This window comes from Pseudochaenichthys georgianus, chromosome 7, assembly GCF_902827115.2.
Source record: "Pseudochaenichthys georgianus chromosome 7, fPseGeo1.2, whole genome shotgun sequence".
In the NCBI taxonomy this organism is placed as follows: domain Eukaryota; kingdom Metazoa; phylum Chordata; class Actinopteri; order Perciformes; family Channichthyidae; genus Pseudochaenichthys; species Pseudochaenichthys georgianus.
The window spans coordinates 38,843,144-38,860,043 of record NC_047509.1 but is presented as its reverse complement, the minus strand read 5'-3'; the positions used below and the strand labels follow the sequence as shown (position 1 = coordinate 38,860,043).

At 42.6% G+C, this 16,900-nt stretch overlaps 1 protein-coding gene across 1 annotated transcript; it reads left to right on the top strand.

The window, feature by feature from the left end:
• The first annotated feature begins 8,545 nt into the window (after positions 1-8,545).
• LOC117448931 (insulin-like growth factor 1) lies at positions 8,546-13,910 on the top strand. Its single transcript, XM_071203647.1, has 4 exons — positions 8,546-8,579; positions 9,915-10,068; positions 11,847-12,118; positions 12,779-13,910. The coding sequence occupies exons 2-4, from the start codon at positions 9,930-9,932 to the stop codon at positions 12,989-12,991; spliced, it is 624 nt and encodes a 207-aa protein (XP_071059748.1). The 5' UTR covers positions 8,546-8,579; positions 9,915-9,929; the 3' UTR covers positions 12,992-13,910.
• The last annotated feature ends 2,990 nt before the right edge of the window (positions 13,911-16,900 follow it).

Here is a 16,900-nt window from a genome sequence, read left to right as displayed (position 1 = left end):
GGGTTTAGCTAGGTTGGCTTGTTTAGAGGGGGTTTAGCTAGGTTGGCTTGTTTAGAGGGGGTTTAGCTAGGTTGGCTTGTTTAGAGGGCGTTTAGCTAGGTTGGCTTGTTTAGAGGGGGTTTAGTTAGCTGTTGGCTTGTTTAGAGGGGGTTTAGCTAGCTGTTGGCTTGTTTAGAGGGGGTTTAGTTAGCTGTTGGCTTGTTTAGAGGGGGTTTAGTTAGCTGTTGGCTTGTTTAGAGGGGGTTTAGCTAGCTGTTGGCTTGTTTAGAGGGGGTTTAGTTAGCTGTTGGCTTGTTTAGAGGGGGTTTAGCTAGCTGTTGGCTTGTTTAGAGGGGGTTTAGCTAGCTGTTGGCTTGTTTAGAGGGGGTTTAGCTAGGTTAGTTGTTGGCTGGTTTAGAGGGGGTTTAGCTAGGTTAGCTGGTGGCTGGTTTAGAGTGGTTTAGCTTGACCTTGGATTTGGAGGAACGGGAGGTGGAAGGGGTGGAGGAGGGCTGCGTCGAGTCACCTGAAATGACAACTGTGAGTGAGGACTCGAGCAGCGGCGTTCTGAATCAGCTGCAGCTTTCTAATATATTTTTTAGTGAGACCTGTAAAGACACCATTGCAGTAGTCCAGTCTACTGAAGATAAAAGCATGGACAAGTTTTTCCAAATCCTGCTGTGACATTAGTCTTTCAATCCTAGATATGTTCTTTAGGTGATAGTAGGCTGATTTAGTAACTGTTTTAATGTGACTGTTGAAACTCAGGTCAGAGTCCATGACTACACCTAGATTTCTGGCTTTATCTGTTGTTATGAACATTGCAGACTGAAGCTCAGCGCTAACTTTTATACGTTCTGCCTTGGCTCCAAAATCCATTACCTTACTTTTATCTTTGGTTAATTGGAGAAGGTTCTGACACATCCAGTCATTGATTTGTTCAATGCACTTACTCAGGGTTTGAATTGTGTGCAAAGAGACAGTATAAAGACAAGGTGGAATCTGACTTCAAAGGCTGATTTTTTTTTTTTAAATGTTAAGTTAAAAGCATCAATCTGGTGCACTTTGAGAGCAACATTAAGAGATCTATGGATACATCTCTCAACACCCATATGAAACACAACTGTAAGCAGATTTCTTTTTCTTTATGGACATTTTACAAATCACTCATTTCAAATTGTATTCTTGTTTATTAATAACAACTTTATTTTACTGTCATATAGTATTTTATACCCGTTTACTTTTATCTTATTTTTTTATAATAACTATAATGATCATATAAATATGTGCCTTTACCTCACTGGTTAGAGAAAAAGCTTCTTATATTCGTTAGCATAGCTAGCTAACCAGATGCTAATAACAACAAAGTTATTGACTGTATGATCAGTATGACAGATGAACAGATTGCCACTGGGCAGGGGCGGCGCCAGGGGGGAGCTAGGGGGTGCTGAAGCACCCCCCATGATTGCCAAAGCACCCCCAAGAAATATGTGTTTTTTTTTAGAAAATTATTAGTTTTATTAAATTAAATTAGAAAAAATATTGATTACATCAATGCAAATGTGAAACAAACACATTTTTGACCAAAAACATAAAGCCAACACAGGTGATATGATTAGGCCAATGGCCAGCACCCATTCAATTTTTGACCTACCCATAGGCTAAATTACTTTGTGACACTTGAGTGACTACCTGTTAGCTAGAGCGCCACATTATTTGCTAACAGCAAAGTGAAAAAGTGATCGTTTTTTAGTCCTTAAACGTCCATAGACTATAGCATAGACTCGTGAATACAAGTAGCTAACTTCTGGGTCTCTGTGTTTAATTCAAGCTGTGTGTGTGTGTGTGTGTGTGTGTGTGTGTGTGTGTGTGTGTGTGTGTGTGTGTGTGTGTGTGTGTGTGTGTGTGTGTGTGTGTGTGTGTGTGTGTGTGTGTGTGTGTGTGTGTGTCTGTGTGTGAGTGTGTGTGTGTGTGTGTGTGTGTGTGAGTGTGAGTGTGTGTGTGTGTGTGTGTGTGTGTGTGTGTGTGTGTGTGTGTGTGTGTGTGTGTGTGTGTGCGTGTGCGTGTGCGTGTGCGTGTGTGTGTGTGTGTGTGTGTGTGTGTGTGTGTGTGTGTGTGTGTGTGTGTGTGTGTGTGTGTGTGGCAGGCACGAGCCATTTTGTGTGCGTGCGCGGTGGGTATCTACCGGAGATCGTTGTGGTTAGCATCTGGGTGCTAGCTAGCCAAGCTAACGGATATAAGGAGCTTTTTCAACAACAAGGTGGAGGGAGAACTATCTCCTGTCAGACTGAGAGTCTCAGATAACCTCAGGTGAAGTAAAGGACTCTCAGTGTTTAGATAGTTAACTTTAGTCTAGTTATCTCAGTGGGTCTCAAACGGTTTGTTTTAAAAGGGGAGTGATTTGTAAAATATCTCTAAAGAAATAGAAAATCTGTACAGTTCTGTTTCATATGGGTGTTGTTGAGAGATGTATCCATAGATCTCTTAATGTTGCTCTCAAAGTGCACCAGATTGATGCTTTTAACTTCAATATTTAAAAAAATATGCCCCCGGACCCCACTAGAGGAGGTGAGGTCCACCACCCACTTGTAAAAATAGCACTTTACCCCTGCTTACACCTATATGCGGCAAGCTGATTATCGAGCCTTCATTGTAACAGTCGCGGGTACACTGTGTGCGTGTGGGGAGTGTTGCAGTAGAAAATTCAACTGTAGCGCTGGTGCATTAATGGGAAACGCTTAATGTTTGAGCACCCTCTATGAAACGTCAAGCTACCCCACAGCACGCCCTAGAGAAAATCTCTGGTGCCGCCACTGCTATCAACTAAAGACACATACACGCAAAAACTGCGGCATGTGTACGGCTCCTTATGGGTAGGCTACTGCCATTTTTGGAAGTGCCGGAGCGGTGTTCTGGTGCTCTCCGCCAGCACTACACCGCTACACCCCTGTCAGACGAGACATATACCACGTGATGACACGTTAGGCTCGTGTTGTCTTCAAGGACCCTGACCTTGGCCAGGAAACACAGGCACTTGCGTTTTTCCTTTTTTTGCGGTCTAGATTTCTTTAATTTTTTTCTTTTTTGCGTGGGGCCGGAGGTTCCCCACCCCTGCTGTAGTGGCACAGAAGGACCAGGAGCCCTGCCCTTTTGTTTTAAACAGGGCAGATGTGTGTAAATCCTTTAAAAGGGTTAACCAACACAAGGCTCCTGGACCTGATGGCATCCCTGGCCATGTTCTCAGGTATTGTGCAGTTCAGCTGGCAGGTCCCTGCTGCAGTCTGTGGTCCCCTAATGTTTAAAACACTCCACCATCGTTCCTGTCCCCAAAAAGACAAAAATCACCAGCCTCAACGACTACCACTCAGTAGCACTCACCTCCATCATAATGGAGTTCTTTGAGCGGTTAGTCAAAACCTTCATCACCTCCTCCCTCCCTGACTCTCTGGACCCCCTGCAGTTTTCCTACAGAGCTAACAGGTCCACAGATGACGCCATAGCCCACACCATCCACACTGCCCTCTCACACCTGGACCAGAGGAACACATATGTGAGAATGATGTTCATTGATTACAGTTCAGCATTCAATACCATTGTGCCCTCCAAGCTGGTCAGAGACCTCGGGCTCAACAGCGCCCTCTGTGACTGGATCCTGAACATCCTGACGGGCAGACCCCAGGCAGTGCGGGTGGGAAACATCACATCCTCCACCCTGATCCTCAACACCGGAGCCCCTCAAGGCTGTGGCCACATGGCCACACACAGCTCCAACACCATCGTGAAGCTTGCTGACGACACGACCCTCATCGGCCAGATCACAGACGGCGACGAGACGGCGTACAGAGAGGTCGAAAACCTGACATCTTGGTGCCAGGATAACAACCTCCATCTCAACGTCAGCAAAGCAAAGGAGCTGATTGTGGATTACAGGAAGCAGCAGAGAGAGGGACACGCCCCCATCGCCATCAATGGAACTACGGTGGAGAGAGTCAGCAGCTTCAGGTTCCTCGGTGTCCACATCACTGAGGACCTGACATGGACTCTTCACACCACCACCATCACCAAGAAAGCTCGACAGCGGCTCTTCTTCCTCCGCAGGCTGAGGAGGTTCAAAATGGATTCCAGGATACTCTGCAACTTCTACAGGTGCACCATAGAGAGTATCCTGACTGGCTGCATCATGGCCTGGTACAGCAGGTGCACCGCCCTTAATCGTAAGTCTTTACAGAGGGTGGTGAAAACTGCAGAGAACATCACCAGGACGGAGCTGCCATCCGTGGAGGACCTTTACTCCCAGCGACTCAGGAAGGAATCCCTCAGGATTATAAAAGACCCCCATCACCCCAGCCACAAACTGTTCAGTCTGCTCCCGTCTGGCAGGCGCTACCGCAGCATCCGGACTAAAACCACCAGATTCAGAGACAGTTTCATACCACAGGCAATAAGACTATTAAACACCTGAACTGTTGAAACAACATCCATAACATTCATCTGCTACTTAGCAATTATTTATCTATTTATTAATTCTGTCAAAATTATCGCGTTAACGGCGGTAATTCATTTTTTAATTAATTGCGTTAAAATATTTAACGCATTTAACGCATGTGCAGAATGGCCCGCCCCATACATCCCACCAGTGGCAGCGCCAGGGTATGGCTGGGGTAGGCTACACCCATACCAAGAAATGGCTTAGCCCCACCATGAAACATGATGTTAAAGCAAGCAAAATAAAGTCCGCCAACTTGCGCGGAGTAAATTGCACAGACAGCAATTAGTAAGATTGATTTCAGTAGCCACTTGTCTGGAAATACCGAAGACCAGAAACGGTTTTTGAAAACTTTTGTTACGTAGTGATCGTCTTCTCAATAGAACATCTTTGATAATGTCTTCTGGCCAATCAGAATCAAGATAACGGCGTGGTGTTGTTGCAGGAAGTCCCAACGGAGAATACTTTTGCTGTCGTACAGGGGTGCACATAACTGGTACTCAGTTTATGTGAGTAATCTGAAATGCGTACCGTCACTTGCACGTGCACAGACAGGGCTGCTGTTAACGTCGGTCTGTACAACGGAATTGTGCCAAAACTACGCCAACCAGCTGCGGAGGGAGACTGCCCCCCCTTCACTGGAGAACTGCACTAAAACAGCTGATCACAACGTTCACACGTGCTTGTTTGAGACAAGAAGAAGACGAAGCCGACTCCGAGCTGTCCGACTTCAGGCGAGCTTTTTGAGACCTGCCCCGGCTGCGATCGGCTATTCTCGTCTACTTTCGAGGCGAGCCGCAACGCGTCTCAAACAAGCCTACTCTGTGGTCATGAAGTACTCCACTAGCCCCCCCCCCGCCCCCCCCGTCGACTTTCCTGAAGTACTCCCCCATTGATAGAAATCAACACGTAATGAATTAAGACCCCACGGTTTGATGATTGATAGGTGTGTGTGGGCTGTCTTTCATTTTGACACACAGACATTTTTTATAATAATACATACATACTGTATGTACCATTCCCACAACAATATACATAAATAAATGTCATATTTTGGACATAGTTCGAATGGTGATTAATCCTGATTGATTAATTTTTAAGCTGTGATTAATCTGATTAAAAATTGTAATCGTTTGACAGCCCTACTATTTATCTAATATATCATTCCAATAACTTGCATATAGACTCTTATTGCACTATTTCACTTTTTTAAACAATTTTTATTTTTTTATTTACTATTTACTATTACTTGCACTATATTTATATATATATATATAGTTTATCTGTGTTATTGTGTTGCACTGTTGGAGAAGCCTGTGACCTAAGAATTTCATCCGCATAACTACTCTGTAGATATATTCGTATGACAAATGAAGAACCTTGGACCTTGAATTGGTGGTGAAATGGTTATGTAAATGTGTGTCATCTGCATAGCTATGGTAACTGATTTAGTTGTTTTTCATGATCTGAGCCAGTGGTAGCATGTAGATGTTAAAGACAAGAGGCTCCAGGATGGAGCCTTGAGGAACCCCACATGTCATATGTGTCAACTCTGATGTTTAGTTACCGATAGACACACATTTTTTCCTGTCCTTAAATTAGGATTCAAACCAATTTAGAACTGTTGCCAAAGGTCTGACTAGTCGGTCTAGTAATGTGTTGTGGTCAACAGTGTCAAATTCAGCACTAAGATCTAATAATACTAACACTGAAGTTCTGCCACTGTCTGTCTGTCTGCCACTGTCTGTGTTTAAGTGGATGTCAGTGAAGACCAAGAGCAGTCTCAGAGCTGTGGTGTGGTCGAAAGCCTGACTGCAACACATCAAAACTGTTATTCAAATCCTAAGAAATGACTCAGTTTTTAGGGCCTGTGGAAAAACACCTGAATGAATGGACGTGTTTATGAAGTAGATCTGAGGCCATGCAATGACATTTTTTTTTTAAAAAGCCTGTTGGAATAATATTAGAGCAGGAGGAGGATTTCAGATGTTGCATAATATCCTCCAAGTCTTTAACGTTAATCAGATGGAATTGTGTGATGGTGTTTGAATTGATTTTAAGTGGACACAGGGACACCACTGCTTGTCTGCTTGTCTGATTTTCTGAATTTTGCAGTGAAGAAGGAGGCAAATTCATTGCAGGCCCTGGTGGATAGAAGTTCAGAGGCTACTGACACTCGGGGGTTTGTTAGTCTGTCGACGGTAACAAACAAGGCACGTGCGTTGTTTTTGGCAATTAATCTCTTTATAGATGTCAAAATGAACCTGGAGATTTGTTTTTTGCCACCTGCGTTCAGCTTTTCGACACTCTTTTTTCTGTTCTCACGGTCATGGCCTTTCTTCATGGAGATATTTTCTTCCGGGCGCTTCCTTCACCTTAGTGGGAGCAATGCCATCTATAACATTTTTTTTTTTTTAAATAAAATGATCTACCAGAAGTTAGAGAGGGCAAGCGTGTAAGAGTGAACATTTCCTTTGTGTTTTCTGATGAATACAGTTTTGTGGTTACCTCTTTTTGAAAATGTTTGTGAACAGAAATAGAGCTCTCAAAGAAAACACAGGAATGATCAGAGAGTGCAACATCAGTCAACACGACCTTAGAGATATTCAGACCCTTTGAGATAATTAAGTCCAGAGTGTGCCCCTTATTGTGCGTGGGCTCCGTCACATGCTGAGTCAGTCCATAGTTATCAAGAACACACAACAGTTCTTTAGCCCCTCTGTCCTGGGGGTTGTCAACATGGATGTTAAAATCACCAACAATGATTAGACGGTCAAAGTCAATACACACTATAGACAGCAGTTCAGTAAAGTCATCAAAAAAGCTTGCACAGTATTTGGGTGGTCTATAGATATTTAGGAACAGAGCTCGAGAGGAGCATTTCAGCTGAAGGGCCACATATTCAAAAGAAGCCTCCAAATGAAGCACGAAACAGTCTCAAAATTAAGATTCATTGCTGGATGGAGCTTAAAAGCATTATTTGTTGAGAGAGGCCCAAAACGCTTTTTGGGGTTTACCCTTTTCTGCAGAGTGTTTTATAGGTTTTAAAACATGTTAATGGTCTCCAAAGGGAGATCCCCCCCCCCCCCCACTCCTAACAAAAGCCTTTGTTTACTTTCATAACATAGTGAAATCACTATGTAACACTGTTTGCTAGTGCTACAACACATTGTACGTTATAGGCTAAGGGGCAGGATGAAATCTCTAAGCGGTTGACCAATCACAAAAGCGCCAGCCAGCTAACCAATCAGAGCAGATTGGGCTCTGGTTTCAGACAGAGGGTGAAAAGAGGTGCTGCAGCACAGTATGAGAAAAATAAAGAGCTTTTTGGACATTAAAGCATGGAGACACTACATACTGATATGAACCTGAGAATAAGAATAAGATGTCCTCTTAAAGTACAATAACTAAAGTAAATGTACTTACTTGTTTCCATGGTATGCTATTTAAACTTTCATGCAAATATTGTACTTTTAGTCCTCATACTTTTATTTGACAACATTAGTCACTAGTTTTCTTTGCAGGTTTACATTATTAAGACGACATAAACTAAATATGAAGCAATATTATGGATGAAGATACTCTGCAGTGTAAAACGTTTAAAGTAGATTATACCTATTTATAATCCAGTGATATCATTTATATAATTCTGGAATGCCGACACATAATTATTACTGCTGGTACTTAAGTGGGTTTTGATCCTATTCATTTGAGCTCTTACTTGAATCAAATGTTGACTACAGGAATACTTGTAACAGTATTCATACACTGCGGTGTTTCTACTTTTACTCAAGTAAAAGTTCTGAGTACATCTTCCACCTCTGGTTCCAGCAGTTAGAATTGAACATAATGTTTGTGCCACTGATGAATATCCTGTTACACACGTAAGGAACACAGAGTAGATAATCAGAGACTGCGTGTTAAATCATCTGATAGAGGCTGCAGATGAGATTGAGTGTGAATCACTGTGGAGTGCATGGAGGTGAGGGAGGTGAGGGAGGAACCAGCTGTGAGCCGCCCCCCCGCCTGCTGCTATAAGACTGAAGGTCTCCTTCAGTCAGTCCACACAGACACTATGCACTCCTCAAGCTTCTCCTCTCCCACAGCACTGAAGGTAAGACCCATTTCCACTCTGTTCCCTGAGCTGTGTCTGACAGGTTGTAGTGCCGTCTAGTAGTCGATTTGATTTTTGTTAGAAATGTAAGCAGTGTGTTCCAGCTCTCTGCATACCGTTCCTTTAATGGAACCAGGAGATGTAAATCCCTAAAAATTATCTGATTTGTATTGTAAATTAATTAGGTTTTGATAAGAGGGAATATGGCATTAAATTACAATTAATTTAGCTGTTATCAAAAGCAATTAATAAGTTCATTAAACCATAAAGTGCATTCTAAATGCGGCTGTATTGGATTAAACTAAACCATCTTTTTGTTTTCACTGGCCAAGATGATTATGGAGTGAAGTCTTTATTGTTTTTGTTGTATTGTTTACTACTAGAAAGTCAGAAAATGTAACTTTTCCATAAATCAAGGTATACAGGCAAAACAGTTTCCAACAATATACAAATGATGCATATATATCTATGGGAATGAAACCGAACCGGACTTTCGAGGTTCTTTGCCTTCATTTTGATTTTCAGATCTTGGTTTTTGATTTGTATTGTGTGTAAATGCTTATGTAAAGCACTATGAGTTGCCTTGTGTATGAAATGTGCATTATGAATCAAGCAACGGTAAACCATTGCATGCAAATCCAAAAATGCTGATTAACACAAAGAAAAGTCTCAGAATTGTGCTTTTATTGTTGCCCTACCAAGGGGCATTCCCATCAAATATGTTAATAATCAGAAATTAATGCAGCCGTAAAGTAAAGCATTTCTTAATCTCTTCGTAAACCTTTTGGACAGTTTGTCTGACAAAACGGGTCATTCAAAAACATTGTAAGGACTTCAGCTTTTGGACAAAATGAATCCAGGTATGGCACACCTGTCTCCTATGCTGAGGGGGGTGGGGGATATATTGTATAGATCTATTATAAAAGCATCAGTAGAAAATATAAATATCTGGAAAATTAATTGGCAGTTTCAAATTCTGCGTAACGATACAAAGGACATGTTCCGGACTGAGACGTCTGCATACTGAGCAAAATATTATCATATTTTGGCCGCAATAAGTTAGTCATACATTTTACGTTATTATTATCAAATGTAGAGTTAAGTGTTTTTGCCATGCATTCATCCGTCAGTCAAGCTGCAAAGGCATGTGTGCTGGCTTTCCCTTCAGCCCCCCCAGTCACCAGCACATGAATCTTAATGTTGTGTTATACGCTTTGTGTGTAGGTGTTTAAAGGTGTTGCTCCTCCTCCTCCTCCTCCTCCTCCTCCTCCTCCTCCTCCTCCTCCTCCTCCTCCTCCTCCTCCTCCTCCTCCTCCTCCTCCTCCTCCTCCTCAGGTGTTGTGTGTCCGGATGTGTATCTGTCTGGCAGGCTGGCCCCTGGCCTCAGAGGCAGGCTGGCCCCTGGCCTCAGAGGCAGGCCGACTGCGCTGTGGCTCTGATCTGCTCAAGGACCTAATGTTTGTCTGCGGGGATCGTGGAATCTATTTAGGTACATTTATATTCATGTGATATACCTGTTTCACATAAGGACTCATGTCTTTAGTATAGAATGTTCCATAATTCCTGTTTAACTGTGTTATTGTGGCATTAAAGGTCAGGAGGTCACCAACATGATTAGGATTATTCCTCTGCAAACAGATAATGTTTTGCATGGTCCAAAATGGATCTGTAACCTTAAACTGATGTTAGGGACCCTCTATAAAGTGCATGCATACTGTAGGAACCAAAATAATCTCAGATTTTTATTTGAGCTATGAATACTTTATCATACCTACTTTTTGTTGTATTTCCCTCTTTCCATTGCATTCACAAAACAAGCAATAATGCATCATGGTCCAATACGCAATGTCGCTGGTATTGTGTTCACACTGCAACCACATGGAGGGAAATACATACAAAACATAAGCTCTACATTTAACTATACATTTGATGTTGACGTAACACAAATGCAGTTTGATTATATTTTTTCTTCCCAAGATTTTAATAGAGATACAAAAAGATATTAGGACCAAAATGCTATGAAGGTTATTCTAACACGGATAAGGCCATGGTCATCAGTCCATGTGAAAACACTGCAAGTTATCAGCTAAACAACAATAGAAAACATATCCCGCATAATGATAGTCACAACACGGCTCCTCCATGCTGCAGGCTGTAGCTGCACACAAGACACTCTTACTTTCTATGCAATTTCATATCGAATGTTGGATCTATGTATTGGTCTGATTGCATTGTTCTGTACGTTAGTGTTTCATGTAGAACACACCACAGTGGACCTTTTACCGTGAAGCAGCTGTTATTTCAAATGTATTATTATTACTAGAATAAAATCTCTCCCATTGGACACAGAAACATACCCACAGGCCCTTTCACCTGATTACCTTTATCTCAATTCTGACCAAGGCCAACTTCTTCTTCTTCCTCCTGCTATCAGAGGGGTGGCAATCCACCAATATGGCAGCGTACTCACAGAACACCGTGCCTCGGTGTGATAGCTACATTGTTAAACACTTGCTATCTGAGAGCTGCACCGCTCCAACCACTTCAAACGGAGAAGGTGTAGACGGAGCAGAGCGCCTCTCAAACCACATTTCTGCAGAACATGACTTATCCTGGGTACGTAGCACATGCTAGCCTCCTCTGTACCGTGTATGCTAGCATTTGCCACTTACCCAGGATAAGTCATGTTCTGCAGAAATGTGGTACTAAACCAAAGTAGACATGTGCCCCAATGCATTTTAAACTTTATTGCTACCATATTGACAACATGCTCTCCTGGACCAAGACGATGTAGTTCAGTACTGTCTCTACTGTGACGTGTCTCAATGATTTAATGTTCAAAAAGCTCTTTATTTTTCTCATTGGGGCACCTCTTTTCACCCTCTGTCTGAAACCAGAGCCCTGCTCTGATTGGTTAGCTGGACGGCTCTCCCACTGGAGGGAAACGTTGATAACCTATATAACACACTACAGGAGAGAGAAAACACCAACGCAGAATAGAGTGTCCGCTTCTGGGGTCTTGGCGATGCGCACCGCCGTATAAATAGAACTTTCTTAGATCGGATTGGATAAGATTTCAATACCAGTCAAAACCTTAAAGTCGAATACCAATTTCCAGACCTAGTAATTACTATTGCTAGAGAGGATAGACTTTGGTAAGCATGCCAAAGGATAAAAGGTTTCATGAATGGTTTAAATGAAATGACCTAAGTAGGAAGGCTTTAAAGAAAGACCAGAATCTCACGATGAACGTTTCTCTCTCTGCAGGTAGAGGGTCATGGTCCGGTTACGGAGGTCGGCCCAGAGGGAAGGGCATCGTGGAGCAGTGCTGCCGCTCGCCTGGCTGTGGACTCCAGTATCTGGAGACGTACTGCAACAAACCAAAGGGCCAGCAGCCCACCACAGCCCCCCCTGCCACCACCACAGCCCCCCCTGCCACCACCACAGCCCCCCCTGCCACCACCACAGCCCCCCCTGCCACCAGTACAGCCCCCCCTACCACCACCACAGAACCCTCGACCACCACACCGACGGACATGGTACGATCTCTACTGCTTGAGCTTTACAGTTTAGTCTTGACCTTTGGGGCTAAGGCTGTATGAAATAGTTTGTAAAGGTCACATCGCTTTTCAAACACATCTCATGGTCCTCAGCAGAGTCTGAGATCTTGTGGTGGGCGAGGTTGTTACCCTTGTCTCTGTTCACGAATGGTCTTTGGTAGTGGGGAGTCGGTGCTTGTGTGCAGAAAGATCTAGTCCTAGGATGTAGTGTTCTTCATGGGTTCCTCATGGGTTCCAATTCTTAGACACGGAAGTCCTAGCCAAATCCGAAACAAAGGAATACCCAATGTGAAAGAGGACCAGGGGATAACTGATCTAAGAGAGACACAGCAATCAAAGGGGGCATTCGAACCCTTTTAGGGTTAAGAATATTTTGTCCAGCTCTTCTGCTTTCTGAAAAATGTTGTTTCCGATATCCACAAGGCAACAACAGTATTCATTTATACCGTGGAGTTATAAAGTTGTGTAACACAAAGGTGGAAATAAATCAAGATGTTACTTCAATTCCAAAAACAAAAATCCATTATAATAATTTCAGTATTTGTGGTAAAACCTAACTCAGCCCCACACAGGCCGAGTTTACTCACTGCAGCTGTTCTGTCCTCAAATCAAGTCCTCATTCTTATCTTCGTTCTGCAGGCTCAGCAGCTCCAGGCAGTGTTTCAGAGGAGACTCTCTGAGCACCTGGGGGCCGCCAACAGCGCAACAAAGAAGAAAACATCGCCTCCTCCTCCTCGACGGAAAAGCAAAAGTGTATCTTCACGCAGGAGGAAGAAAAGAAGCAGCACAACCAGCAGGCCCTCGTCGACCTCCAGGAGCCCGCCCCAAAGCACCACAGCGCTAAAGTCATGACCTCGGAAGAAGTTACTGGTACTGGTACGCTACCTGATGCTCTACTTTAAGTAGTTCTTTACTAAGTTGGGGTGGTTGATAATCACTAACGGAGACTTCAGGGGGGCACAGATGGGAGGTCCTCAGCTCCAGGGGAGACACTCAGAGAGCCAGCTGCTGTCACACGGCCACGTCTGGAATAGCTCTCCTCTGAAAGCTGCGTTCTTGCCTCAATCTATTCAGATTAAGACTACCTTTAATCATTCAGTTCACACTGGTGTTATTATACAATTACAAACCAAGGCCCGAAAATACACACCAGCTCATGGAGGTGTCGGAGCGAAGGAGCTGCCACTGTTCCAGCGCCCGGGAGCAGCTGGGGGTTTGGTGCCTTGCTCTAGGACACCTCAGCAGTGCCCAGGAGGCTGACTGGTACCTCTCCAGCTACCAGTCCACACCATTTTTATTTGTTGGTCCATACCGAGATTTGTTTCCCAAGCAAAGATCTCCATCCATATTTTTGGTCTGATCGGGAGTGCACTTATGACCCTTTTGTCCCCAAGTCAAATCTCTACAAACTGAACTTTGATCCCCAAGTTGAGTCTGTGTTAACCCATGATGGACTTATGGGAAACGGTGTTTGTTAAAGGCTGCTAACTATTACAGAGACAATATCACTTCTCTACTGCAAAGACTTGGTAACTGTCCTATGACCTGAACCTTTTCTTTTAGGCGTACTCATTATCGATACAGTGATACATATATTTAATTATTATGATGCTATATGAATGATTTAGAATTTGGAGTTTGTTTGTGTCCACTTTCAAACTCTTCCTGATGGAAATATATCTTTCTCATTATCCACTGTGTGTGAGTGTGAGTGTGTGTGTGTATTTGAATACTTTTATAGCACTTTTAAAACAGAATTACTATATCTTCACCGTGTGTCTTGGATGCAGACTCATTTTTTCTGATTTGCATATTATTTTCTGTTTGAAACATACAAGTATTATGTTTCTGTGTTTTCTGTAAAATACTTTTTAACGCATTCATTATTTATTTCACTACCACAACATAAGAGTATAATACATCTACAATCATATAAATTCTTTGTGGTGTTATCACTCAATTTGAAATGTTTTAATTTGCATGTTGAGTTCCATAAGCTTTATGACGACACATCTCCGGTCAACCTTTTGTTTTGACGTTGAGCAGCGATCACAAACAGTTGACCCATTACATTTGATAAGTTATTATCCCTTTCTGAAACCTTTGATTGAGTTGGGAAGGCCGTCTGATTACACGAAGGCTCCTCTACGGGTAGAGTATGGAGCATTATTCTGTGATAAAGTCTCCGTTTGTATTCTAAAGTAAAGTAGTGTGCTTTCGAGGAAATGGTCATGTTTATTAACGAGCAAATGCGGTACCTGCATGTCTTCACCTACCTTACTCACTTGGAGACTTATCTTGCTTCTCTTTATATAGATCAACAATGCGTTCGAAAAGTGAATAAGACACCTTCACTCACCTTTGTAAGCGTTTCACCCATAAGTCTGCACAGCATAATATGTTGTATAACAGGCACAGAGGATGTTAGAGGGTGAGGGGCCAAGTTCAAGTGCGTTTTTGCTGCTAATTTAAAGGTGGGGTAGGTAAGTTTGAGAAACCGGCTCGAGATACACTTTTTGTTATATTCCATGGAATGCTCTTAACATCCCGATAGCAATGAATATCTTAAGTGCTTTGACAAAAAATCCATAAAGAAAAGTCATCTGGAGTACTGTAAAAAGCACGACCAATCATTTTAGCCGGCCCAGCTAAAATAACTGGATGGCCTACATGCCTGTCAGCCTTCCATCTGTGCACAAACTTATCTCGTGCCCTCATTGGTCATGTGCGCGTTCGTGTGTGTTGGAGGAGGGGCTCTGTAAGGAAGTGGCAGATTTTTTCCGGCTGTATTTTCAAATTCTAGCGCACTCGAGCTGGTTTCTCCAAAATTACCTACCCCACCTGTTAAACCCGAGCCTGTTTTTCAGGTCTCAGGCTCGAAAATGACATTCCCAGAACAAATGACCATATCTTCCCTTCTAAAAGGGTTAAATTAATAATCTTTTTTCTCAAAGCAAGGTTACACCTATGAGTTGGATGTAGAAGTGTCAGAATCAATATAGATGTTTTTATTTTAAAGTTAATTCAGATTTAACATAGTAACACAATTTAAATTATTGTGTCCGTCCAAAAAAAATTAATTACTTATAGTGAAAACCACCCTTGAATGATGGGATGGTAGACTAAAAGCTTTAGGAATCCAAACTATAACATATAAGTACCCTGTATTAATATTGATGCAAAACAAGTGAAATTTGACCTTTTTAGAGAGATTTAGCACAAAGAAACCACTTCTGGGGTCATTTGGGTGGATTTGACCTATCTCTGGCCCCCCTTGTTCGATTTTGCTGATTGACATATCTTTCTAACCTTCAGAGCCAATGGAATCGAGGGGAACTCCCACATACTCCTTATTTGGTAATGTGTGTTTGAGACTGCCGCATAGCCAAGACCGGAAGCTGCGATAACTCCGGTGGCTACCATTAGCAGCTAACTTTTACTCTCTGATTTGTACATACAAATGGAATTATGGATTATAAATAAAAAAATTATTACCCAGAAACATTATCAACCTATGGATTAACCGATTCAGCTGCGTCTTTTCTCGTTTTAATGCCATTGAACAAGTCTTTTGATCAGATTGACAGCTACGGTGAGAGGATCTCCCGTAAAAGCTACGTAAAGGTACGTGTTGTGATGTCTCAGTTTGCTTCCCCTGTCGCGAGTTCGGATCACTTAGTGATGATATATATACCTAAATAATCTGTGGAACCTCAGCTTTAATCGGATATATTGTAAGTGCAGCTACGATAAGTAATAAGGGTATCTTTTATCTTGAGTTCTGTGCCAAAGTGCGTTAGCATTTTTCGCTCAGGGGTCATTTAGATGCTTCTTATGAGACTTGTGTTTTGTTTTGGTAAACTGAGATTATTCCCGTTAATCTGGTATAACACATTAATAGGTTCTTAAATATTAAGATCCCCTGAGACACAGTGTCGTGAAAAATAAAAAAGGACCCGCCAAGGGGGTCCTTGGGGCTTAACAGGTTAATATATGTAATGCAGTTCTTCAGTGTAGGGGGGAGTCTCCCTCCCTAAAATGTAAAATTAAAATGTATATATTAAAAACAAACCCAATACAGAGGATGGTTCAAACACGTTACATGATGCTACTGAGACAGAATAAGAGAGAAATAACTTACGAGCTAAAGACAAATAATAATTAGGGTTGTCAAACGATTACAATTTTTAATCAGATTAATCACAGTTCAAAAATTAATTAATCATGATTAATCACCATTCGAACTATGTCCAAAATATGTCATTTCTTTATTTATATTGTTGTGGGAATGGAAAGATAAATGAAATTTATAAATTTAACATGTTTATTGTAAAAAAATTCTGTGTGTCAAAATGAAAGAGAGCACCTATCAATCATCAAAGTGGGGTCTTAATTCATTACGTGTTGATTTCCATCAACGGGGGAGTACTTCAGGAAAGTCGACGGGGGGGGGGGGCGGCGGCTAGTGGAGTACTTCGTGACCACAGAGTGTGAACGTTGTGATCAGTTGTTTTAGCGCAGTTCTCCAGTGACGGGGGGAGTCTCCCTCCGCAGCCGGTTGGCGTAGTTTTGGCACAATTCCGTTGTACAGACCGACGTTAACAGCAGCCCTGTCTGTGCACACGGAGACCGACTCTGTCGTACGCAAATGCGCTTTGTGACACAAGTGACGGTACGCATTTCAGACGCACACAACCTGCGTACCCAACCTGATCTCACCAGAATGCGTGACTCCACCACGACTCCTTAACACCACAATGC